This window comes from Melanerpes formicivorus, unplaced genomic scaffold (assembly GCF_026170545.1).
Source record: "Melanerpes formicivorus ecotype bairdi unplaced genomic scaffold, bMelFor1.0.p_v2 SCAF_1, whole genome shotgun sequence".
Taxonomy (NCBI): domain Eukaryota; kingdom Metazoa; phylum Chordata; class Aves; order Piciformes; family Picidae; genus Melanerpes; species Melanerpes formicivorus.
Window position 1 is genome coordinate 61,635,279 of NW_027142353.1, and position 18,484 is coordinate 61,653,762.

The 18,484-nt window shown below is 43.5% G+C and overlaps 1 protein-coding gene across 2 annotated transcripts in view; it reads left to right on the plus strand.

Annotated features, from left to right (window-relative positions):
- TRPC6 (transient receptor potential cation channel subfamily C member 6) overlaps positions 1-18,484 on the plus strand; it is a 103,223-nt gene that overhangs the window by 48,458 nt on the left and 36,281 nt on the right. For both annotated transcript variants that reach the window (XM_068145204.1, XM_068145212.1), the window contains exon 2: positions 8,727-9,501. In XM_068145204.1, coding sequence (XP_068001305.1) covers positions 8,727-9,501 — 775 coding nt within the window. The remainder of the gene's footprint in view (positions 1-8,726; positions 9,502-18,484) is intronic.

The window sequence follows — 18,484 nt, forward strand, 5'->3', positions numbered from 1 at the left end:
AGTTCCAAAGGCATATAGATACCTCTGGTACTGCAGAATGATTTACTTCATCTCAAAATGGCTACACATAAGACTCTAGGAATAGACTCTAGGGATTTAGTATATTCCTTGGAATATGTTGGAAGTGGGATATGTCTATAAGCACGTGGCCCTGAAGGCTGTGAGATACTTTCTGTGTTCCATATAAAATTCACAAATTAGCAAAGTGGCCACATGTTAAATTTAAGCTAAAATCATACTTCATGTTTTGTTTCTTTCTACCTTTCCTTTTTTTTTCCCTCCCCAATCGTGTAGGAAAACCACTAGCATTAATTTGAATTATTAAGACTTCCTGGTCTTTGTTTTACTGTTGCTGAAACCAGTAAACTTTGGATGGTCTGTGTCCAGAGGGGTAGAGAATTTAACAAAGCAAAAACACCAGTATGGGGGATACTGGTGTTGTCGAGTGCCAAGCCTGGTAAGGAGTTCCCTCTGGTGGGCACACACTGGTATTCTTTGCCACTTGCTGCAAGAAAGTGTCTAGAAAAATACATATATAATACATATATTGTTATATTGGTACTGCATGTATGTGATAAGGAAGAGCAGAAGACTAGAACATCCAAATAACCCTCTTCCCTTTGAAATATTTTCTCACTGTCATGTTTTAGGAACTTCAGAGCTAGTGGTTGCCAGCCCATTGCAGAACTGGATAGAGACAAATTATACTCTTCCTTTTACACCACTGCTTTGAGCTCTATTTTCCTTCCATCTTTTCTAGATTAAACAAAAACTACTTGTACTTTACTTTATGCCTTCCAGATGGCTGATCAGCTTTACAGTCATTCTCTACACTAACTGCATTTGTTCTGTATTGGTTTTGAAGTGCACCACAAGTCTATGTAGCACCAATATTATTTAATACCTTCCCATTCCAAACTAACCTAGGCTATTCCCATCATTTACCATGTGCTTGCTTAGGTACAAAACCTTTTACATCTTGTTTTCAAATTAGCATCTAGTGGACCCCCCCCCAGGGGTCAGGACTGGGGCCAGTGCTATTCAACATATTCATCAAAGACCTGGATGAGGGCACAGAGTGCACTGTCGGCAAGTTTGCTGATGACACCAAACTGGGTGGAGTGGCTGACACACCAGGAGGTTGTGCTGCCATTCAGTGAGACTTAGACAGGCTGGAGAGTTGGGCAGGGAGAAATTTAATGAATTTCAACAAGAGCTAGTGTAGAGTCTTGCACCTGGCAAAGAATAACCCCATGTACCTGTATAGATTGGGGACTGACCTGCTGGAGAGCAGTGAAGGGGAAAAGGACCTGGGGGTCCTGGTGGTTGACCATGAGTCATCAATGTGCTCTTGTGGCCAAGAACGCCAATGCCATTCTGGGGTGTATTGGAAGGGCTGTGATTAGTAGGTCAGCAGAAGTTCTCCTCTTCCTCTACTCAGCCCTGGTGAGGCCACATCTGGAATATTGTGTCCAGTTCAAGGACAGGGAACTGCTTGAGAGGGTCCAGCACAGAGTCACAGAAATTATTGAGAGAGTGAAACATCTGGGGGACCATGGGGCTCTTAAACTTGGAGGAGATTGAAGGGTGACCTCATTAATGTTTATAAATATGCAAAGGATGAGTGCCAAGAGGATGCACTCAGGCTTTTCTCAGTGATGCCCAATGACAGAACAAGGGGCAGTGGGTGGAAATTGAGGCACAGGAAGTTTCATGGAAACATAAGGATATATTTTTTCCCTGTGAGTGTGACAGAACACTTGAACAGTCTGCCCAGGGGGGTTGTGTCTTCTCCTTCTCTGGAGATACTCAAAACCTGCCTGGATGCATTCCTGTGTGATCTGATACAGGTGATCCTGCTCTGGCTTGGGGTTGGACTAGGTGATCTCTCGAGGTCCCTTCCGGCCCCTAACATTCTGTGAGTCTGTGATTTCAGATCATTTCTTGCCAGGCCCAATTAAAGTCCTATTCCTTCTTTCCTCCTGTGTTCAATTCCCACGCAAAAAATGGAGTTTGTGTTCCATCATCCACCAAATTTAATGAATATATTAAATAGTAGTGGATCTGCATCTGATTTTCCTGGGCAGTTTGACTTTACAAATTGGGACTAATAACTGCAGTTTTCCAACCACGTGTGCTTTCTCTTCACAACTTCTTTCAGCCTGTTTCTCTAGTTCGCTTCCTGGATCTCGTAGTTAATTGCTAACTGACAGTTTACCAATGGCACATCAGAAAGACATTTTCATAGTTTCATAGTTTCATAGTTTCATTCAGGGTTGGAAGGGACCACAAGGATCATCTAGTTCCAACCCCCCTGCCATGGGCAGGGACACCCCACACTACATCAGGCTGGCCAGAGCCTCAGCCAGCCTGCTCTTAAACACCTCCAGGGACGGGGCCTCGACCACCTCCCTGGACAACACATTCCAGGGTTTCACCACTCTCATGGTGAAGAACCTCCTCCTCACATCCAGCCTGAATCTCCCCACCTCCAGCTTCATTCCATTCCCCCTAGTCCTATCACTACCTGATATCCTGAGAAGTCCTTCCCCAGCCTTCCTGTAGGCCCCCTTCAGATACTGGAAGGCCACAATTAGGTCACCTGGGAGCCTTCTCTTCTGCAGACTGAACAGCCCCAACTCCTTCAGTCTGTCCTCATAGGAGAGGTGCTCCAGCCCTCTGATCATCCTTGTGGCCCTTCTCTGGACACGTTCCAGCACCTCCACATCCCTCTTGTAATAGGGGCTCCAGAACTGGACACAGTACTCCAGGTGGGGCCTCACCGGAGCTGAGTAGAGGGGGAGGATCACCTCCCTCGACCTGCTGGCCACACTTCTCCTGATGCAGCCCAGGATCTGATTGGCTTTGCAGGCTGCAAGTGCACATTGAGAGCTCATGTTGAGCTTTTTGTCCACCAGCACCCCCAAGTCTCTCTCCTCAGGGCTACTTTCCAGCCAGTCACTGCCCAGCCTGGATTTGTGCCTGGGATTGCCTCGACCCAGATGCAGGACCCTGCACTTGCTCTTATTGAACTTCATGAGGTTGGCTTGTGCCCAACTCTCCAACCTGTCAAGGTCCCTCTGGATGGCCTCCCTTCCCTCCAGCGTGTCTGCTGCACCACACAGCTTGGTGTCATCAGCAAACTTGCTGAGGGTGCACTCAATGCCACTGCCCATGTCACTGACAAAGACGTTGAATAAGACAGGTCCCAGGAATGATCCCTGAGGGACTTTTAAAATCATTGATTTAAAATCATTGATTTTAAAATCATTGATTTGGTTTGCATTGGATTTTGAAAGTTTTCTATTTATCAAAGTTCTGTGGCCTTTTGAGTCTTCTGGACGCTCATCTGCAGAGATGATTCAGAGGTGATCACTTAATGGTTTCAATGTGTTTTTAGCGAGTTACTTGAGTTTCAACACTGGTAAATAGTATTGTCATGTTCATTGATTGGCCAGTTTTCAAAGCTCTTGAATTGCAAGAGATTGAGGAGCTTGTGATTGAGGCAGTGTGGCAATAAAATTCCATTTTTTCTATTTACTTTTCTCTAAGATTATTTATCTCTGTGACTTGAATATTTTCCCTTTGGATATTAGCAGCAGTCTTAGCTCCCTTGTCTCAGCTCCCCTTTTTTTTCTCTCTGTGCTTCCAGCCTGTAGATTTGCTGTCAGTGTACATGTATTTCCTCTTCATGAGAACTACAGGCATTATATCTGGGTTTGCATTTTGTGCAGAAGTAAGAAGTTTCAGTGTGGTGTCTCTAACTAAAGTATGGTTGTGAAGACAGAGCATAATTAGATTTAGTGAGTTTATATGTTGCTGGAGCATGTCCAGAGAAGGGCAACAAAGTTGGTGAGGGGCTTGGAACACAAGCCCTATGAGGAGAGGCTGAGGGAGCTGGGGTTGCTTAGCCTGGAGAAGAGGAGACTCAGGGGTGACCTTCTTGCTCTCTACAACTACCTGTAGGGGGGTTGTAGACAGGCAGAGGTTGGTCTCTTCTCCCAGGTAGCCAGCACCACAACAAGAGGACACAGTCTCAGGCTGCGCCAGGGGAAGTTCAGGCTGGAGGTCAAGAGGAAGTTTTACACAGTGAGAGTGATTGGCCATTGGAATGTGCTGCCCAGGGAGGTGGTGGAGTCACCATCACTGGAGGTGTTCAGGAGGAGACTTGACAGGGTGCTTGGTTGCATGGGTTAGTTGATTAGGTGGTGTTGGATGATAGGTTGGACGTGATGATCTTGAAGGTCTCTTCCAACCTGGTCTCGTCTGGTCTCGTCTGGTCTGGTCTGGTCTATTCTATTCTATTCTATTCTATTCTATTCTATTCTATTCTATTCTATTCTGTATTTCCTAAGAAGTTGTGTAGTCTTCTTTCAGTGGTAATACATTCTGAAAGGTTAGCCAAACCTGAGGTTTAAATGAGTTAGAGTATCCTTACACAGCAAGTTAAGAGTATAATAAACCCTTTTACCTGAATAAAATGAAAAGAGGAGGAGGCTTACTCAGCCACTGTGCCAGCTCCAGCAGCTATTGCAAAGCTTATTCCTTTAGATGATAATGCTGTGGGTGCTTACAATTGTATCCCATGCCCAAACTTTCTGAGTTCCAGAGCTGCTCTTAACACATCTTCAAAGGTAGTTGTGGGTTGAAATCGAATCTCTCAGCAATGTTCTTTTGGTTTGCAAATCAGGGGTTCACTGTCTGACACCTTATTAAGGAAAGTCAGGAAAGTCAGAAAAAGCAGAAGATAGAAGACTTATCTTTGGCTGACCAAGTAATCCATAATGCCTAAATGATTTTTTTTGATGTAAATGCACCAGAGAGATAACCAGGGATGTACATTTTGACACAGAATATTTACTAATCACTTTGCTGCAAACTCTGACACATGGGATTACTGCTTAGTTTCAGAAGGTTGACTCGAGTGGATTTTTAACTGAATGGACATAGCAGCAAATGAGATGACTTTGATTTAGCTCAGCAAAATGAAGGTAGAGAGGGAATATGGTTGCTGTGTGTTCCTGTGTTGCAGGTGTCCATTGTTAGGGGAAAGTTTACTTCATTTGAAATGCAGGTTTGGTTCCTGAACAAAACCAAATAGATATAAATTGGCCTTTATTAAATTTAAGCTGAAAATTAGATTAACGTTTCTGACTGCTTGAACAATCAAATTCTGGACTAGTCTTTCAGTGGGATTAACAAGAGAAAATAGAATTCCAGCAAGACAGCAATTTCCTTTAAAATAGAGTCTGATTTTTTAATGGTAATTGTTTGAGATGGTATCTGAAGTAGTAAGGAGCTTAACTCCATCATTCTTCTGTTTATTTTCCTACTAAATTATGTAAATCAAAGGAGGCCTTAATCTCACCTATCAGATAGGATTGTTTTGGGTTTTTTTAAAGAAAAAACTAAGTGTTCCAAATGTCTTAAAATAAATATCAAAGGTAGGCAGGAGAATTGTTTCTCCTTTATGTACAGAGTAGATAAAAATATACAAGAATCCTAATGTTCCTAAGGTAGAAGTGGGACAAGCTGAATACCACCCTGTATAATTCACAAAATCAGCCTCATTATATTGAGTGGAGAATGGAATGGAATGGAATGGAATGGAATGGAATGGAATGGAATGGAATGGAATAGAATAGAATAGAATAGAATAGAATAGAATAGAATAGAATAGAATAGAATAGAATAGACCAGACCAGACCAGGTTGGAAGTGACCTTCAAGATCATTGTGTCCAACCCACCTAAACAACTAAACCATGGCACCAAGCACCCCATCAAGTTTCCTCCTAGACATCTCCAATGATGGTGACTCCACCACCTCCTTGGGCAGCCCATTCCAATGGGCAATCACTTTCTCTGTATAGAACTTCTTCCTAACATCCAGCCTAGACCTCCTCTGGTGCAGCCTGAGATTGTGTCCTCTTGTTCTGGTACTGGCTGCCTGGGAGAAGAGACCAACCTCCACCTGTCTGCAACCTCCCTTCAGGTAGTTATAGAGAGCAATAAGGTCACCCCTGAGTCTCCTCTTCTCCAGGCTAAGCAGCCCCAGCTCCCTCAGCCTCTCCTCATAGGGTTTGTGTTAGAAGCCCCTCACCAACTTTGTTGCCCTTCTCTGGACACGCTCCAGCAAGTCAACATCCTTCCTAAACTGAGGGGCCCAGAGCTGGACACAGTACTCAAGTTGTGGCCTAACCAGCTCTGCATCAGAAATATGCTACAGTCCAGCAAACACTGAAAAAAAAATCTTCAATTTCATGCTGTAATAACTTCTACTCCAGAAGATGAACTACTGTCTAGGGAATGTATGCCCTTAGTCTCCCATTTAAGCAATGATTTTCTTCTAAATGCAGGCAAGGAAAGAGGAAATACTACTGGCCAAACAAGCTAGTTCTAATTCTTTTTCACTAGCAAAGATTTCTCTTTATTTGGATAAATTTTGCTGAATGTGTTGCTGGAATAGGAATATAATCAGTTTCTATTATTTGATAAATGAAAGTTTTTTTAATGCATTGCAGTTTTGGGCTGGTTAACTAAAGCTGGTAACATCTCAGGACAAAATAATGGCTGTGATCCTGTTGAAGGGTTTGTTTCCCTGTATAGACGGTGTTGGATAGTGTTGGATGATAGGTTGGACTCAATGATCTCAAAGGTCTTTTCCAACCTAGTCTGGTCTAGTCTAGTCTAGTCTAGTCTAGTCTTTTTTAGTCTATTCTAGTCTATTCTATTCTAGTCTAGTCTAGTCTATTTTATCCTATCCTATCCTATCCTATCCTATCCTATCCTATCCTATCCTATCCTATCCTATCCTATCCTATCCTATCCTATCCTATCCTATCATATCCTGGAATGTGCTGCCCGGGGAGGTGGTGGAGTTACTATCATTGGAGGTGTTTAGAAGGAGACTTGATAGGGTGCTTGATTGCATAGTTTAGTTGATTAGGTGATGTTGGATGATGGGTTGGACACGATGACCTTGGAGGTCTATTCCAACCTGGTCTGCTCTATTCTATTCTATTCTATTCTATTCTATTCTATTCTATTCTATTCTATTCTATTCTACTCTACTCTACTCTACTCTACTCTACTCTACTCTACTCTACTCTACTCTACTCTACTCTACTCTATTCTACACTATTCATCAAATCCTAGGAAAATTCTTTTATACTGGAATTGTTTTGCAGGGTACATAAAGATGCTTATTTTAAATCAATGATATTGTTACTGTCACTTTGTTTAAATAAGATCTGCATCTAGAATGAATGCATCTGGGTTTGTTTTGGGTATTTTTAAGGAGTTAAAAAAATTATTATGTTTTTTTGTGGGCTGAATTTATTTTCTGTTCAAATAATTTCAGTATAAATTATTCCAATGACGTTTGCCAGTAAACGATTGCTTCACAGATCATGAAGAAAGGGGATCTCAAGACAAAGACTTTATCATCATGCTGCTCAGTAGGATGGTTTCTGCATTTCAGGTTATTGTGCTGCTGCAGTTGGATGCTTAGGTTATTCAAAAATTGAGAAGACAATGAGGGGGGGGGGGACTGCAAAAGTTGGAAAATCTGTTTCCTATTAGTAAAAATCCTCCCAGTCACTATGCACTTTAAAAGGTGGCATCTACCAGCTCTCTCTAGCCTTGGTGTAGCCTTGTTTCAGGACTGTGTATTTGGTTGGCCCAGGTCAGTCTTCCTTAAATGTAAATCAAGCTTCACTGTGCTGGGTGCCTTTGAGGTCTGAGGACAGATCTCACTGGTGAATACTGAGGCAAAGCAAGCGTTGAGTACCTCAGACTCACTGGAATCCTTGGTCACAGGGTCCACCAGTCTGTATTACAGTGTGACTCCATGGATTTCCTTAGTCTTCTTTTTGCTTCTAGTATACTTTCAGAAGATGTTCTTTGCCGGTCTTCATATTCTTTGCTACTTTTAACTTGGGCAATTTGAAGCATTTCCAGCACTGCAGAGGACTGCATCTCTGGAACAGAAAAGGCAAGAGGCACAGAAAGAAATTTATACTTGAAGCTAAATGTAAACAATGTAGAAGGAAAAAAAAATCTTGTAATGTTACCTTTTGAGAAGACATTTTGAGTGAAAAAATACTGATTTTGTTTCTTTCTTTGTAATTTAAATATTTAAATTCAGATTCATTAGTAAGCATTTAATGAACAGAATATTACTCATGGTTACAATTTTGTGGGAAATACTGAAAATAGTGATGTATTTGAGCATATGAATGTAATGAATCACAGAATCACCAAGGTTGGAAGAGACCTCAAAATCATCAAGTCCAACCTGTCACCACAGACCTCATGACTACTAAACCATGGCACCAAGTGCCACGTCCAATCCCCTCTTGAGCACCTCCAGGGATGGTGACTCCACCACCTCCCTGGGCAGCACATTCCAATGGCCAATTACTCTTTCTGTGAAGAACTTTCTCCTCGCCTTGAGCCTAAACCTACCCTGATGCAGCTTGAGACTGTGTCCTCTTGTGGTGCTGGTTGTCTGGGAGAAGAGACCAACCTCTGCCTGGCTACAACCTCCCTTCAGGTAGTTGTAGAGAGCAATAAGGTCTCCCCTGAACCTCCTCTTCCCCAGGCTAAGCAACCCCAGCTCCAAATATACAGCATATAAACGATAGACATATTTGTGTTAATTATTATTTGAACTGAATCTGTCCTTGCCTAAACCAGAACTAATAACCTCTCTCTCTCCACACAGCCGAGGCAATGAGAACAGACTAGCGCTACGACGCCAGACCATTCTCCGGGAGAAGGGGAGGAGGCAGGCCAGTCGGGGGCCAGCCTATATGTTTAATGACCACTCAACAAGCCTTTCTCTCGAGGAGGAGCGCTTTCTGGATGCAGCAGAGTATGGAAATATTCCAGTGATCCGCAAAATGCTGGAAGAATGTCCCTCACTCAATGTGAACTGTGTGGACTATATGGGGCAGAACGCCTTGCAGCTGGCAGTTGCCAACGAGCACCTGGAGATCACAGAACTTCTGCTGAAGAAGGAGAACCTGTCTCGGGTTGGGGATGCCTTGCTTTTGGCTATTAGCAAAGGCTATGTTCGGATAGTGGAAGCCATCCTGAACCATCCAGCATTTGCTGAAGGCAAGAGGCTTGCACTGAGTCCTAGCCAGTCGGAGCTCCAGCACGATGACTTCTATGCATACGATGAAGATGGCACACGATTTTCCCATGATGTTACGCCCATCATTCTGGCTGCTCATTGCCATGAGTATGAGATTGTCCACACCCTCCTGAGAAAAGGAGCTCGGATTGATAGGCCACATGACTATTTCTGCAAGTGCAGTGAATGCAATCAGAAACAAAAGCATGACTCTTTCAGCCATTCTAGATCCAGAATCAATGCCTACAAAGGTCTGGCCAGTCCTGCTTATCTATCTTTGTCCAGTGAAGACCCTGTAATGACTGCCTTAGAGCTCAGCAATGAGCTGGCCGTGCTTGCCAATATTGAAAAAGAATTTAAGGTGAGTAGAGGGATACTGATTCTGGCAGACACAAACTCAGTCAAAGGGCTTTTTCACATTCCTTGAGCAGTAAGAGATGAATATCATCTTCATAAATCAGCAGGATAGCATGGGAAAATATGTAACTGTTTAATTAATAAAAGATTTCAATCTATGGGAGTGTCTTATTGCTCTGAGCAGATGTAATTCACACTGCTGATGTGGAACGTGCCAGTGAACTTATTTTTCACTTCCTATCAGGCAGGACAGCAAAGGAGGCCCTTCAAACCCGTGGGTGAAGCTGGCTTAGGACAAAGGAAAGAGGGGAATAAAGTGGTACCTTGGCAATTTTAATTTTTAATCTATCACAAGTACATGATTTTGAAATGAAATAGTTGAGAGCTAGAGATTTGAGGCACCTTAGATCCTTGAAGAATGAGTGTTCTTTGGGAGATTGCTGTTATGTAGATACAATGGTTCTTCACAGCCTACAAAAATATGTGTCACAGTTTATTTGTGTTAAGAGAGTAACAGGGATGTAAACATTTTTGCTCTCAGTAAATTTCAAGTCAGACACTGTGCAAACATTGGCAGTGTTAGTTATGACTTAGATTACCTAAAATCCCTTGGACTGGGTTTATCTAATGGGACTGTCGAAAGCAGATGTCAGTATATGAGACTACTGTGACAGAGCAAGATACATAGACTTCCCTAGTAGGAAATCAACCCCCCCCCAAAGCAGTAATTTTCACCACTGTAGTGGGAAGAGTCTGAAATTGCCATTATCAATATTTAATATTAATCTTCTTAGTGGTGGCACAGTTCTCAAGCCTGTGGGCACACCCCTGCTCGGTGAACCTGAACTGAGATGCTGCCATTCAGAGTTAATTACCCCTGAGTTGTAGGTGTATCTTTGTGGCACCAGTCTGTTGTAGGAACCTGAACTATTTCTTGGAGAGGCAAAAGAAGGAGGAGGAATGTGCAAGGGGATCTTAGAAACAGCAGCTAACCAGCTGGGATAGGAGTAGAGGAGAATTTTTGTTTTATATCAATAAGATGAAGTGCTGGGAGGAGCATTTCAGCTTAATGCAGAGGATGAATGTCTTCCTCATGAAGTTCCTGGCAGAAATGTTTAGGACTTCAGTGTACAGAGATTTCATCCACTGCTTTCTTGTACAGTTCAGAGAAGAGTATTTAAACCACATACTCTGCTTCTTTCTCTTTAGCAGCTGCTGAATATGTGAACAAAAGGACTTGATTAACTTAAAGGGAGGTAAATTTAGAACAGAAAAGACAAACATTTTTCGTGCACCATAAATGCAGCCTGTTGCGTTCACAGCTATGTTGAGATAAATAGCATGTCTGATTTGTAGGGACTGTAAAGCTCTGTTTACCACAGTTGGAGTGACACAAGATAAGATTATTATAAAGATAAATAACATCATCAGCTGGAACAGTCAGCAAGAAGTGTCCTTCAAATGTATGCTGCAGTACACAACCTCTGAGATGAACTGGGAGTACAATATTTGTCCCTGGTGCCACAAGGACAGAGAATGTAGCGCACCAGAAAGAGTGGGCTAGTTCAGAGGGAAAGCTTCTTCAGCCTGCCCTGCAGTACTATGAAATCGTCCTCCTTGGTGTGAACTGGCTCATGCCCAAGTGACTTTTGGTTGTTAAGTTCCCCTTTTGTCTCACTTGCCTTCTCTAAAACTAGAGCTTCACTTTTAGTGTAATGTTGTATTAAGGATTGCAACAGAGGTTTTGAGGTATTGATGAGGTCCCTCATCAAAAACAGGAGGCTAGGCAAGAGCTCAGTATTGCAGGATGTTAGTCAGCCAAACTCTGCTGGGGATATCCATACTCTTTAGAGTGAGGGAGAACAGGAACAACGAGGGGCAGGCCCACAGGGCAACACAGCAATTTAAGTCTCCTTGAATTCAAGGTTTCACCAGGAGCAGGTGGCTAGTGACATAAGGTCTTTGGAGAATGGTTTGTTGGAGACTAAAAACATGTGGGGGTTCTGGACAAATATTAAAATCCATGGAGTACGTTTGTACCTATGTCAACACGAGGTAACATTTACACTATTGATAACTGATTACATTTACAATATCTGGACAGGCTGGGGGCTTGACTGAGAATACCCAAGCTAGGTTCAGAGCCAGCAGTACAAAGGTTATGTGTACCAGTGGCAGGAAATGGACACTTGTTTTCACTGAGTCGGGGCTTGTTTGTGCTCCTGCAAGCTCATACTCCTGCTTGCAGCAGTTTGTCTAGAAAAGTTACCTTTTATTTCAAGAGTCTCCTACAATTACCTTGATAATGTAGTCCCTGCATAAAAATGCTGCTGTTACATGTAAGTGTAATCAGAACAAAATTACATGTTAAGTGCAGAGATTAGCTGGACATGGCAAATCTTTAGCTCAACCTGTGGTTTGCCCGAGCCATTTAAAGTAATTCAAACTTTACCTGAATGAAATTTCAATTTGATGGTAATACACTGCTCTAAAAAGCACCTTTTTTCATTTTTTAAAAGTTTTTTTATTGCTGGTGGGGTGTTGTTGAATAGGATACTCCTAGCGGGTGCCTCCAGCAACCAGTGGCACAGATACTTCCCAGATCTTCAGCAAGAGGCAATGGGAAGGGTTAATGTTTAGCTGTAATGCTCATTGTTTCACAACTAACTTACAAATGACTTCTCTCTCCTGTCTTACACTGTCAGTTAATGTTGGAGAGAGCACTGATCATGAAACTGTGACTTGTGGGAAACAGGAAATGCCGTGGTCAGTACAAACCACTGTTCTCTGGAATTAACTCTTATTTGCTTCAAACCTCCCTAGCAGTGTCACGTAGTGTTACATGCCTGTTATGTTTTACTGCCAGTATTGTTTTCACAAGTGTTTTGAAGGATCATTCTTTATTAGCAGTAAAACCTGAAAAAAAGTAGCATGTGGCTTCTGAAGGGAGACTAACTGAGCAGATGTGTCAGTCACAGTACAGGAATGTTTCGGTACCAAGCAAATGGCTAATTCAGGCTTCCTGAGCGATTCTGAGATCGTCAGGCTTTCTGAACACACTTTTTTTGTGACAGGGCTAAGTGTGCAGCTTTACCTTGTTTGATATTATATAACATATTTAGTTTGGGGGAATTATGCTCATATTTTCTGCCATCTAAATTGTTTGTCCACCCCAGAGCATATCTCTGCTATGTCCATAAGGACAAAGTTGGCATCTGACAAATGCTGTCCTGCAGAGGTGTGGCCTGGAGTTTTGAGAGGGACAGCTGTGGCCCAGTACTGTTCAAAATGGGTAAGACTTGCATTGAGTGCAAAGTCCACTGAAGCAGTAATGGCAACAGGCTGTTTTATTGTTTAGTGGGATGGAGTGGAAAGTGTATTTTTAAATCAAACATAGATATGTTACTGTTTGCTGTAAATTAATATCCCTAATAAGGTCATCTGAGTTTGCTTTTCCAATGAGAAGCAAAAAATCAATTTCTCATCTTAAGGTCTAGCTTTCCTTTGCTTTTCATTTATACAACTCCCATTACAGAAATCAGATCCCAGTCTTCACCAAGGGTGTTGTCAGTACCCTTAGAGTAAAGGTAACATCACCTTGTGGAGAAGAACTGAGGAAGTGAAGGAGTAAGACCCCTCTTTATCAGGGGGATAATGTCTTTACCTACTAAGATACCTAAATCTAACATTTAACGCATCCAAGTGCCGGGTTCTGCACATTGGCCACAACAACCCCATGCAGTGCTACAGGCTGGGGTCAGAGTGGCTGGAGAGCAGCCAGGCAGAGAGGGACCTGGGGGTGCTGGTTGATGGTAGGATGAACATGAGCCTGCAGTGTGCCCAGGCAGCCAAGAGGGCCAATGGCATCCTGGCCTGCATTAAGAACAGTGTGGCCAGCAGGAGCAGGGAGGTCATTCTGCCCCTGTACACTGCACTGGTTAGGCCACACCTCGAGTACTGTGTCCAGTTCTGGGCCCCTCAGTTTAGGAAGGATGTTGACTTGCTGGAGCGAGTCCAGAGAAGGGCAACGAAGTTAGTGAGGGGCTTGGAACACAAGCCCTATGAGGAGAGACTGAGGGAGCTGGGGCTGCTTAGCCTGGAGAGGAGGAGACTCAGGGGTGACCTTATTGCTCTCTACAACTACCTGAAGGGAGGTTGTAAACAGGCAGAGGTTGGTCTCTTCTCCCAGGCAGCCAGCACCAGAACAAGAGGACACAGTCTCAGGCTGCGCCAGGGGAAGTTCAGGCTGGAGGTCAGGAGGAAGTTTTACACGGAGAGAGTGATTGCCCATTGGAATGGGCTGCCTGGGGAAGTGGTGGAGTCGCCGTCACTGGAGGTGTTCAGGAGGAGACTTGACAGGGTGCTTGGTTACATGGGTTAGTTGATTGGGTGGTGTTGGGTGATAGGTTGGACGCGATGATCTTGAAGGTCTCTTCCAACCTGGTTTATTCTATTCTATTCTATTCTATTTATGTTCCATTTAATTCACAAGGCTCTTGGCAATCCAGAATTGTCATATAGAAGTACCAATGTTTCTGGCCTTGTCTTTTATGGTCCATTAAGATAGGCCAGGATGTGGTCTGGAGAGCTGCTCCATCTCATCTGTGGGGTTCATTCTCAGCCTGCATCCTGAGAGCATTTTCATCCTGGGCTCAGTCTGAAGGAGAGCAGGAGCCTGTGACTGGTCACAGGAGCCTGCATGAAGAAGGTCCCTTTCTTCTGGGAGAAGTGGCTGTGGTGATGCTTTTTTGTCTGTGCTCTCCTGCTTACATGGTCAGAGGTAAGGCAAATCACAGTCAGATGAGGTTTACAGTGACCATGTTCCCTTACCCAGGACCTCAAGGCAATATGTGGCTGCTCCTACCACAAAGGGGAGGTGACCCCTCCTAGCAGCAGCCACTCTCGCACTCATGCCTCCTGTCATTCCTCTGCCACCAGCACCTTGTTTCTGTGATTCCTGATTCCCCACAGTGCTCAGCCCAAATCATCACCATCCCTGTGCAGAGTGGGAGTAGCCAGTGCTTCCCCCTCATCCTTGGCATAGCAAAGTGGTTTTCTCCCTCCAAGGGGAAATTACCAAGGAGCCCTGCACCAACATCATCACTTGTGTAAAATAAAGCTCACACATACTTTATTGCAGAACTAAGGGCTGATTCTTTGTAGAATTTCCAACTGTAATTTAATTGCTAACTTCCTTCCTAAGTCTCCCAGGACTACTTTCCAAATTCATTAAGTTTGCAATTTGTGTTAAAGGAGAACCCTTGGAATTACCCACGTGCCTTTGGCCATTTTTCAGAAATCAATAAAGACAAATTGTCAATTTCCCCTGGCTCATGTTAATGGCAAGAGACATGTGAGACTCTGGGGGAGTGGGAGCTTTCTGTGCATGCGTGACAGAGAGACACTGAGACAGCAAGAAGAGCAGATGAATTATTTGTGCTGTCACTACACATTTAACTGGACCAAGGAGACAAGGGGCAGGAGACAACCCATGTGGTATTCTCTGCAAGTTACCACACTTGAATTCTTAGAAACAAACAGGCCTACAGGGAAGATGGGGAGGCACACTTTATCAGGGAGCATAGAGATAGGGTGAGAGGTAACACTTTCAAACTGAAAGAGGGTAGACTAGATGTAAAGAAGAAACCCTTTACTGCAAGAGTGGTGAGACTGGAACAGGTTGCCTAGAGAAGTTGTGAATGCCCCCTCCCTAGAAGTGTTCAAGGTCAGGTTGAGCAGCCTGGTCTAGTGGAAGGTGCCCCTGCTTATGGCAGGGGGTTTGGGAAGAGATGATCTTTAAGATCTCTTCCCATCCAAACCATTCTGTGATTCAGAGTTGCCAGGCAAGAGTTGCATGCCCATGCTTCCTGTAGCAATTTAAGGCACTATCATCCCATCTGTCCTCCATAACCTTCTGTCATGGTTTTAGTATTCAGTATTCAGTATTCCTAAGGCTGGAAGGGACCTCAAAGATCATCGAGTCCAACCTGTAACCACAGACCTCATGACCAGAGTAGGGAGGACACTACTGCCCACTGCAGGTTTGAACTCACGACCTTCCCATTAAGGGTCTGATGTGCTACCAACTGAGCCACATTTTAGAGAGGACAGAAGCTCTTTTACCCCTCCCCAAAGGAATAAAAGAAAAACACTCCACACAGGATTGGAAGGAATGGAAATTTAAATGGAGACACTATTCACAACTATATGCAACAGTACAAAACCATACAAAATACACAAATCCATATTCAGCCTCATCCCAGTTCTCCATCCTGGGCTTACTAAAACCTCACTAGGCCAACATCATCCAAAAACCTCCCTCCCCATCCAGACCTCAATCCTCCCCACACCCCTCCACACAGTAAAAATTAGCCAAGCCACTCAAGGCCAAAAGCCTCAATGCCCCCAAAATACTAAGAAGGAGACAGCAGTCCATTGCTGGGAGCAGGAGAGAAGGAAAAGGGAGAACACTTCTTTCCAGGGTCTACTTCCTGGGCTATCTAGTCTTTTTGGAGGACTGAGGAGGACTGGAGGACTGACTGACTTTAGGCTCGAGGTGAGGAGAAAGTTCTTCACAGAAAGTTATTTGCCATTGGAATGTGCTGCCCAGGGAGGTGGTGGAGTCACCGTCCCTGGAGGTGTTCAAAAAGGGATTGGACGTGGCACTTGAAGCAGTGGTTTAGTCAGTCTTGAGGTGTTGGGTGATAGGTTGGACTTGATGATCTCTGAGGTCTTTTCCAACCTTATTGATTCTATGATTCTGACTGTACTCTCTGGTTAAGACATCCAGCCTTAAACCCACAACACCTTCCCCTGTTCTTCATAAGGGACTATGTCTCAAGACAAAGTGAGCTAGAGCAGGGATTTGCACTGCTTTCGGCTGACCGTTGTGTTACAAACTGCCCTATGCTGTGGCTGGGGTGGAGGTGGTGATGCTGGGCACCATCTGGTTCCACAAAGTTCATTTGCTGTAACCTGACCACGGAGGACATTTCAGCTGAGCTAGCACCACTGATCACATCTGTGGCAGTGTGTCGCTGGAAGGGAAGCTATTTTATTGCATTTGCAAATGAGAAAATAAGCTGATGGAGATTATGGATAAATGTATTGGATGCTGATCTGTACTGTGATACCTGGAGCAAACCTAACTTTACAAGGGCTATTTCTGCAAAGTGTGACTGGGAACATATGGCTATTTTTCAAAGTGCCCATTGAGTATTCATTTTGGTAATTAGGATTACACTCAGAGAAAGAGAATATTCTTCATTAAAGTAATTTGCCATAAGTGATTCTTGTTTCAAGACTTCCCAAAGGTGCTGGACTACACCATGGAGTAAGTGACTCCTCACATACTGTTCTGAAAATCCATGCCATGTCTTAGTGACCAGAGCTGGAAAGTAGTGATGAGAAGTGTGAATGTGCATGTATATATGTATCTCCTACCAAAAATATGCATGTCCCAATATGCTACAAATACACTACAGTTTATGTAGTGGTCATTTATGGAGGGCAAATTATTTTGTTCCTAGATCTATTGAAAAACATTCCTTTTTTTCACTTCATGTTCAAGGGTCAGGGATCAGCTTGGAAGAGAGCACAGTACCTAAGTGTACAAAGGTGCTTAGGTTCATAGAATCATAGAATGTGAGGGGTTGGAAGGGACCTCCAGAGCTCATTGAGTCCAATACCCCTGCAAAGCAGGACTACTTAGGACAGGTGACACAGGAGCGCATCCAGGTGGCTTTTGAAGATCTCTGGGGAAGGAGACTCCACAAGATCTCTGGGCAGCCTGTTCCAGTGGTCCATCACCCTCACAGTAAAACATTTTTTTTCTCATGATAAGATGGAATTTCTTGTGATTGAGTTTATGTCCATTGCTCCTCATCCTGTCACTGGTTGTCACTGAAAAGAGACTGGCTCCATCCTCCTGACAGCCACCCTTCAGATGTTTGTAGACATTGGTAAGGTCCCCTCTCAGACTTTTCTTCTCCAGACTAAACAGCCCCAGATCTCTCAGTCTTTCCTCATAAGAGAGATGCTCCAGTCCCTTTCCCTCACAGCTATCCTTTGAACTCTCTCCAGTCATTTTCTGTCCCTCATGAACTGGAGAGCCCAGAAGTGGACACAATATTCCTGATATGGTCTAACTAGGGCAGATTAGAGGGAGAGGAGAACCTCCCTCAGTCTGCTGGGGTCACTCTTCTTTATGCACCTGAGTATACTATTGGTCATCTTGGCCAGCAGGGCACATTGCTGTCCCATGGCTAATTAACCATGAACCAGTAGTACCAGGTCCTTCTCTGCAGCTGGTCATCCCCTGACCTGTGCTGGTGCATGGTGTTATTCCTCTCCAGGTACACGACTCTACACTTGCTGTTGTTTGATTTCATTAGGTTCATCTTTGCCCAGCTGTCTAGTCTGTCCAGGTCTCGCTGAATGGGGAATGAAGTTGACTATGTTTTCCTTTACCCATGAATCTCAAATGGCTAATTTTCTTTCCTTTTGAAAAGGACATTTATGCATTAAAATGATTGAGTACTGAATCATAGAATAGCTCCTGCAACAAAAATGAAAGCCAAACAGAAGGTAATATATTACCCTCAAAAAATTTCTTTCTGCAGTGCCAAGTACATCAAGATTTTGCTTAATCTCTCTTGTTATTTTGCAGAACAGAGGGAAAATAAAGACTACAATAATAAAATATACAGCATGTCATGAAATGGTTAGTTTTAGTTTTAACTTCTGTTGTCATTGCAGGGAAATTGAAATTCTTTTCTCTTTTATGACAGATCTGAGGTATCTTGCTTGCATTAATTAAAAAAAATAAATCACAAACACTTTTGCACAGACATATGATAGTGTCTGTAACTATTTGTCTGTGACTGTTTGCATCCCTCTAAGTGAAGTGAAATGTAAAACTTGGATGCAATCCTTTCATATATCCAGGTAATAAACTGGTATTGCGGTGTTGTGGGTAATAAAGCACA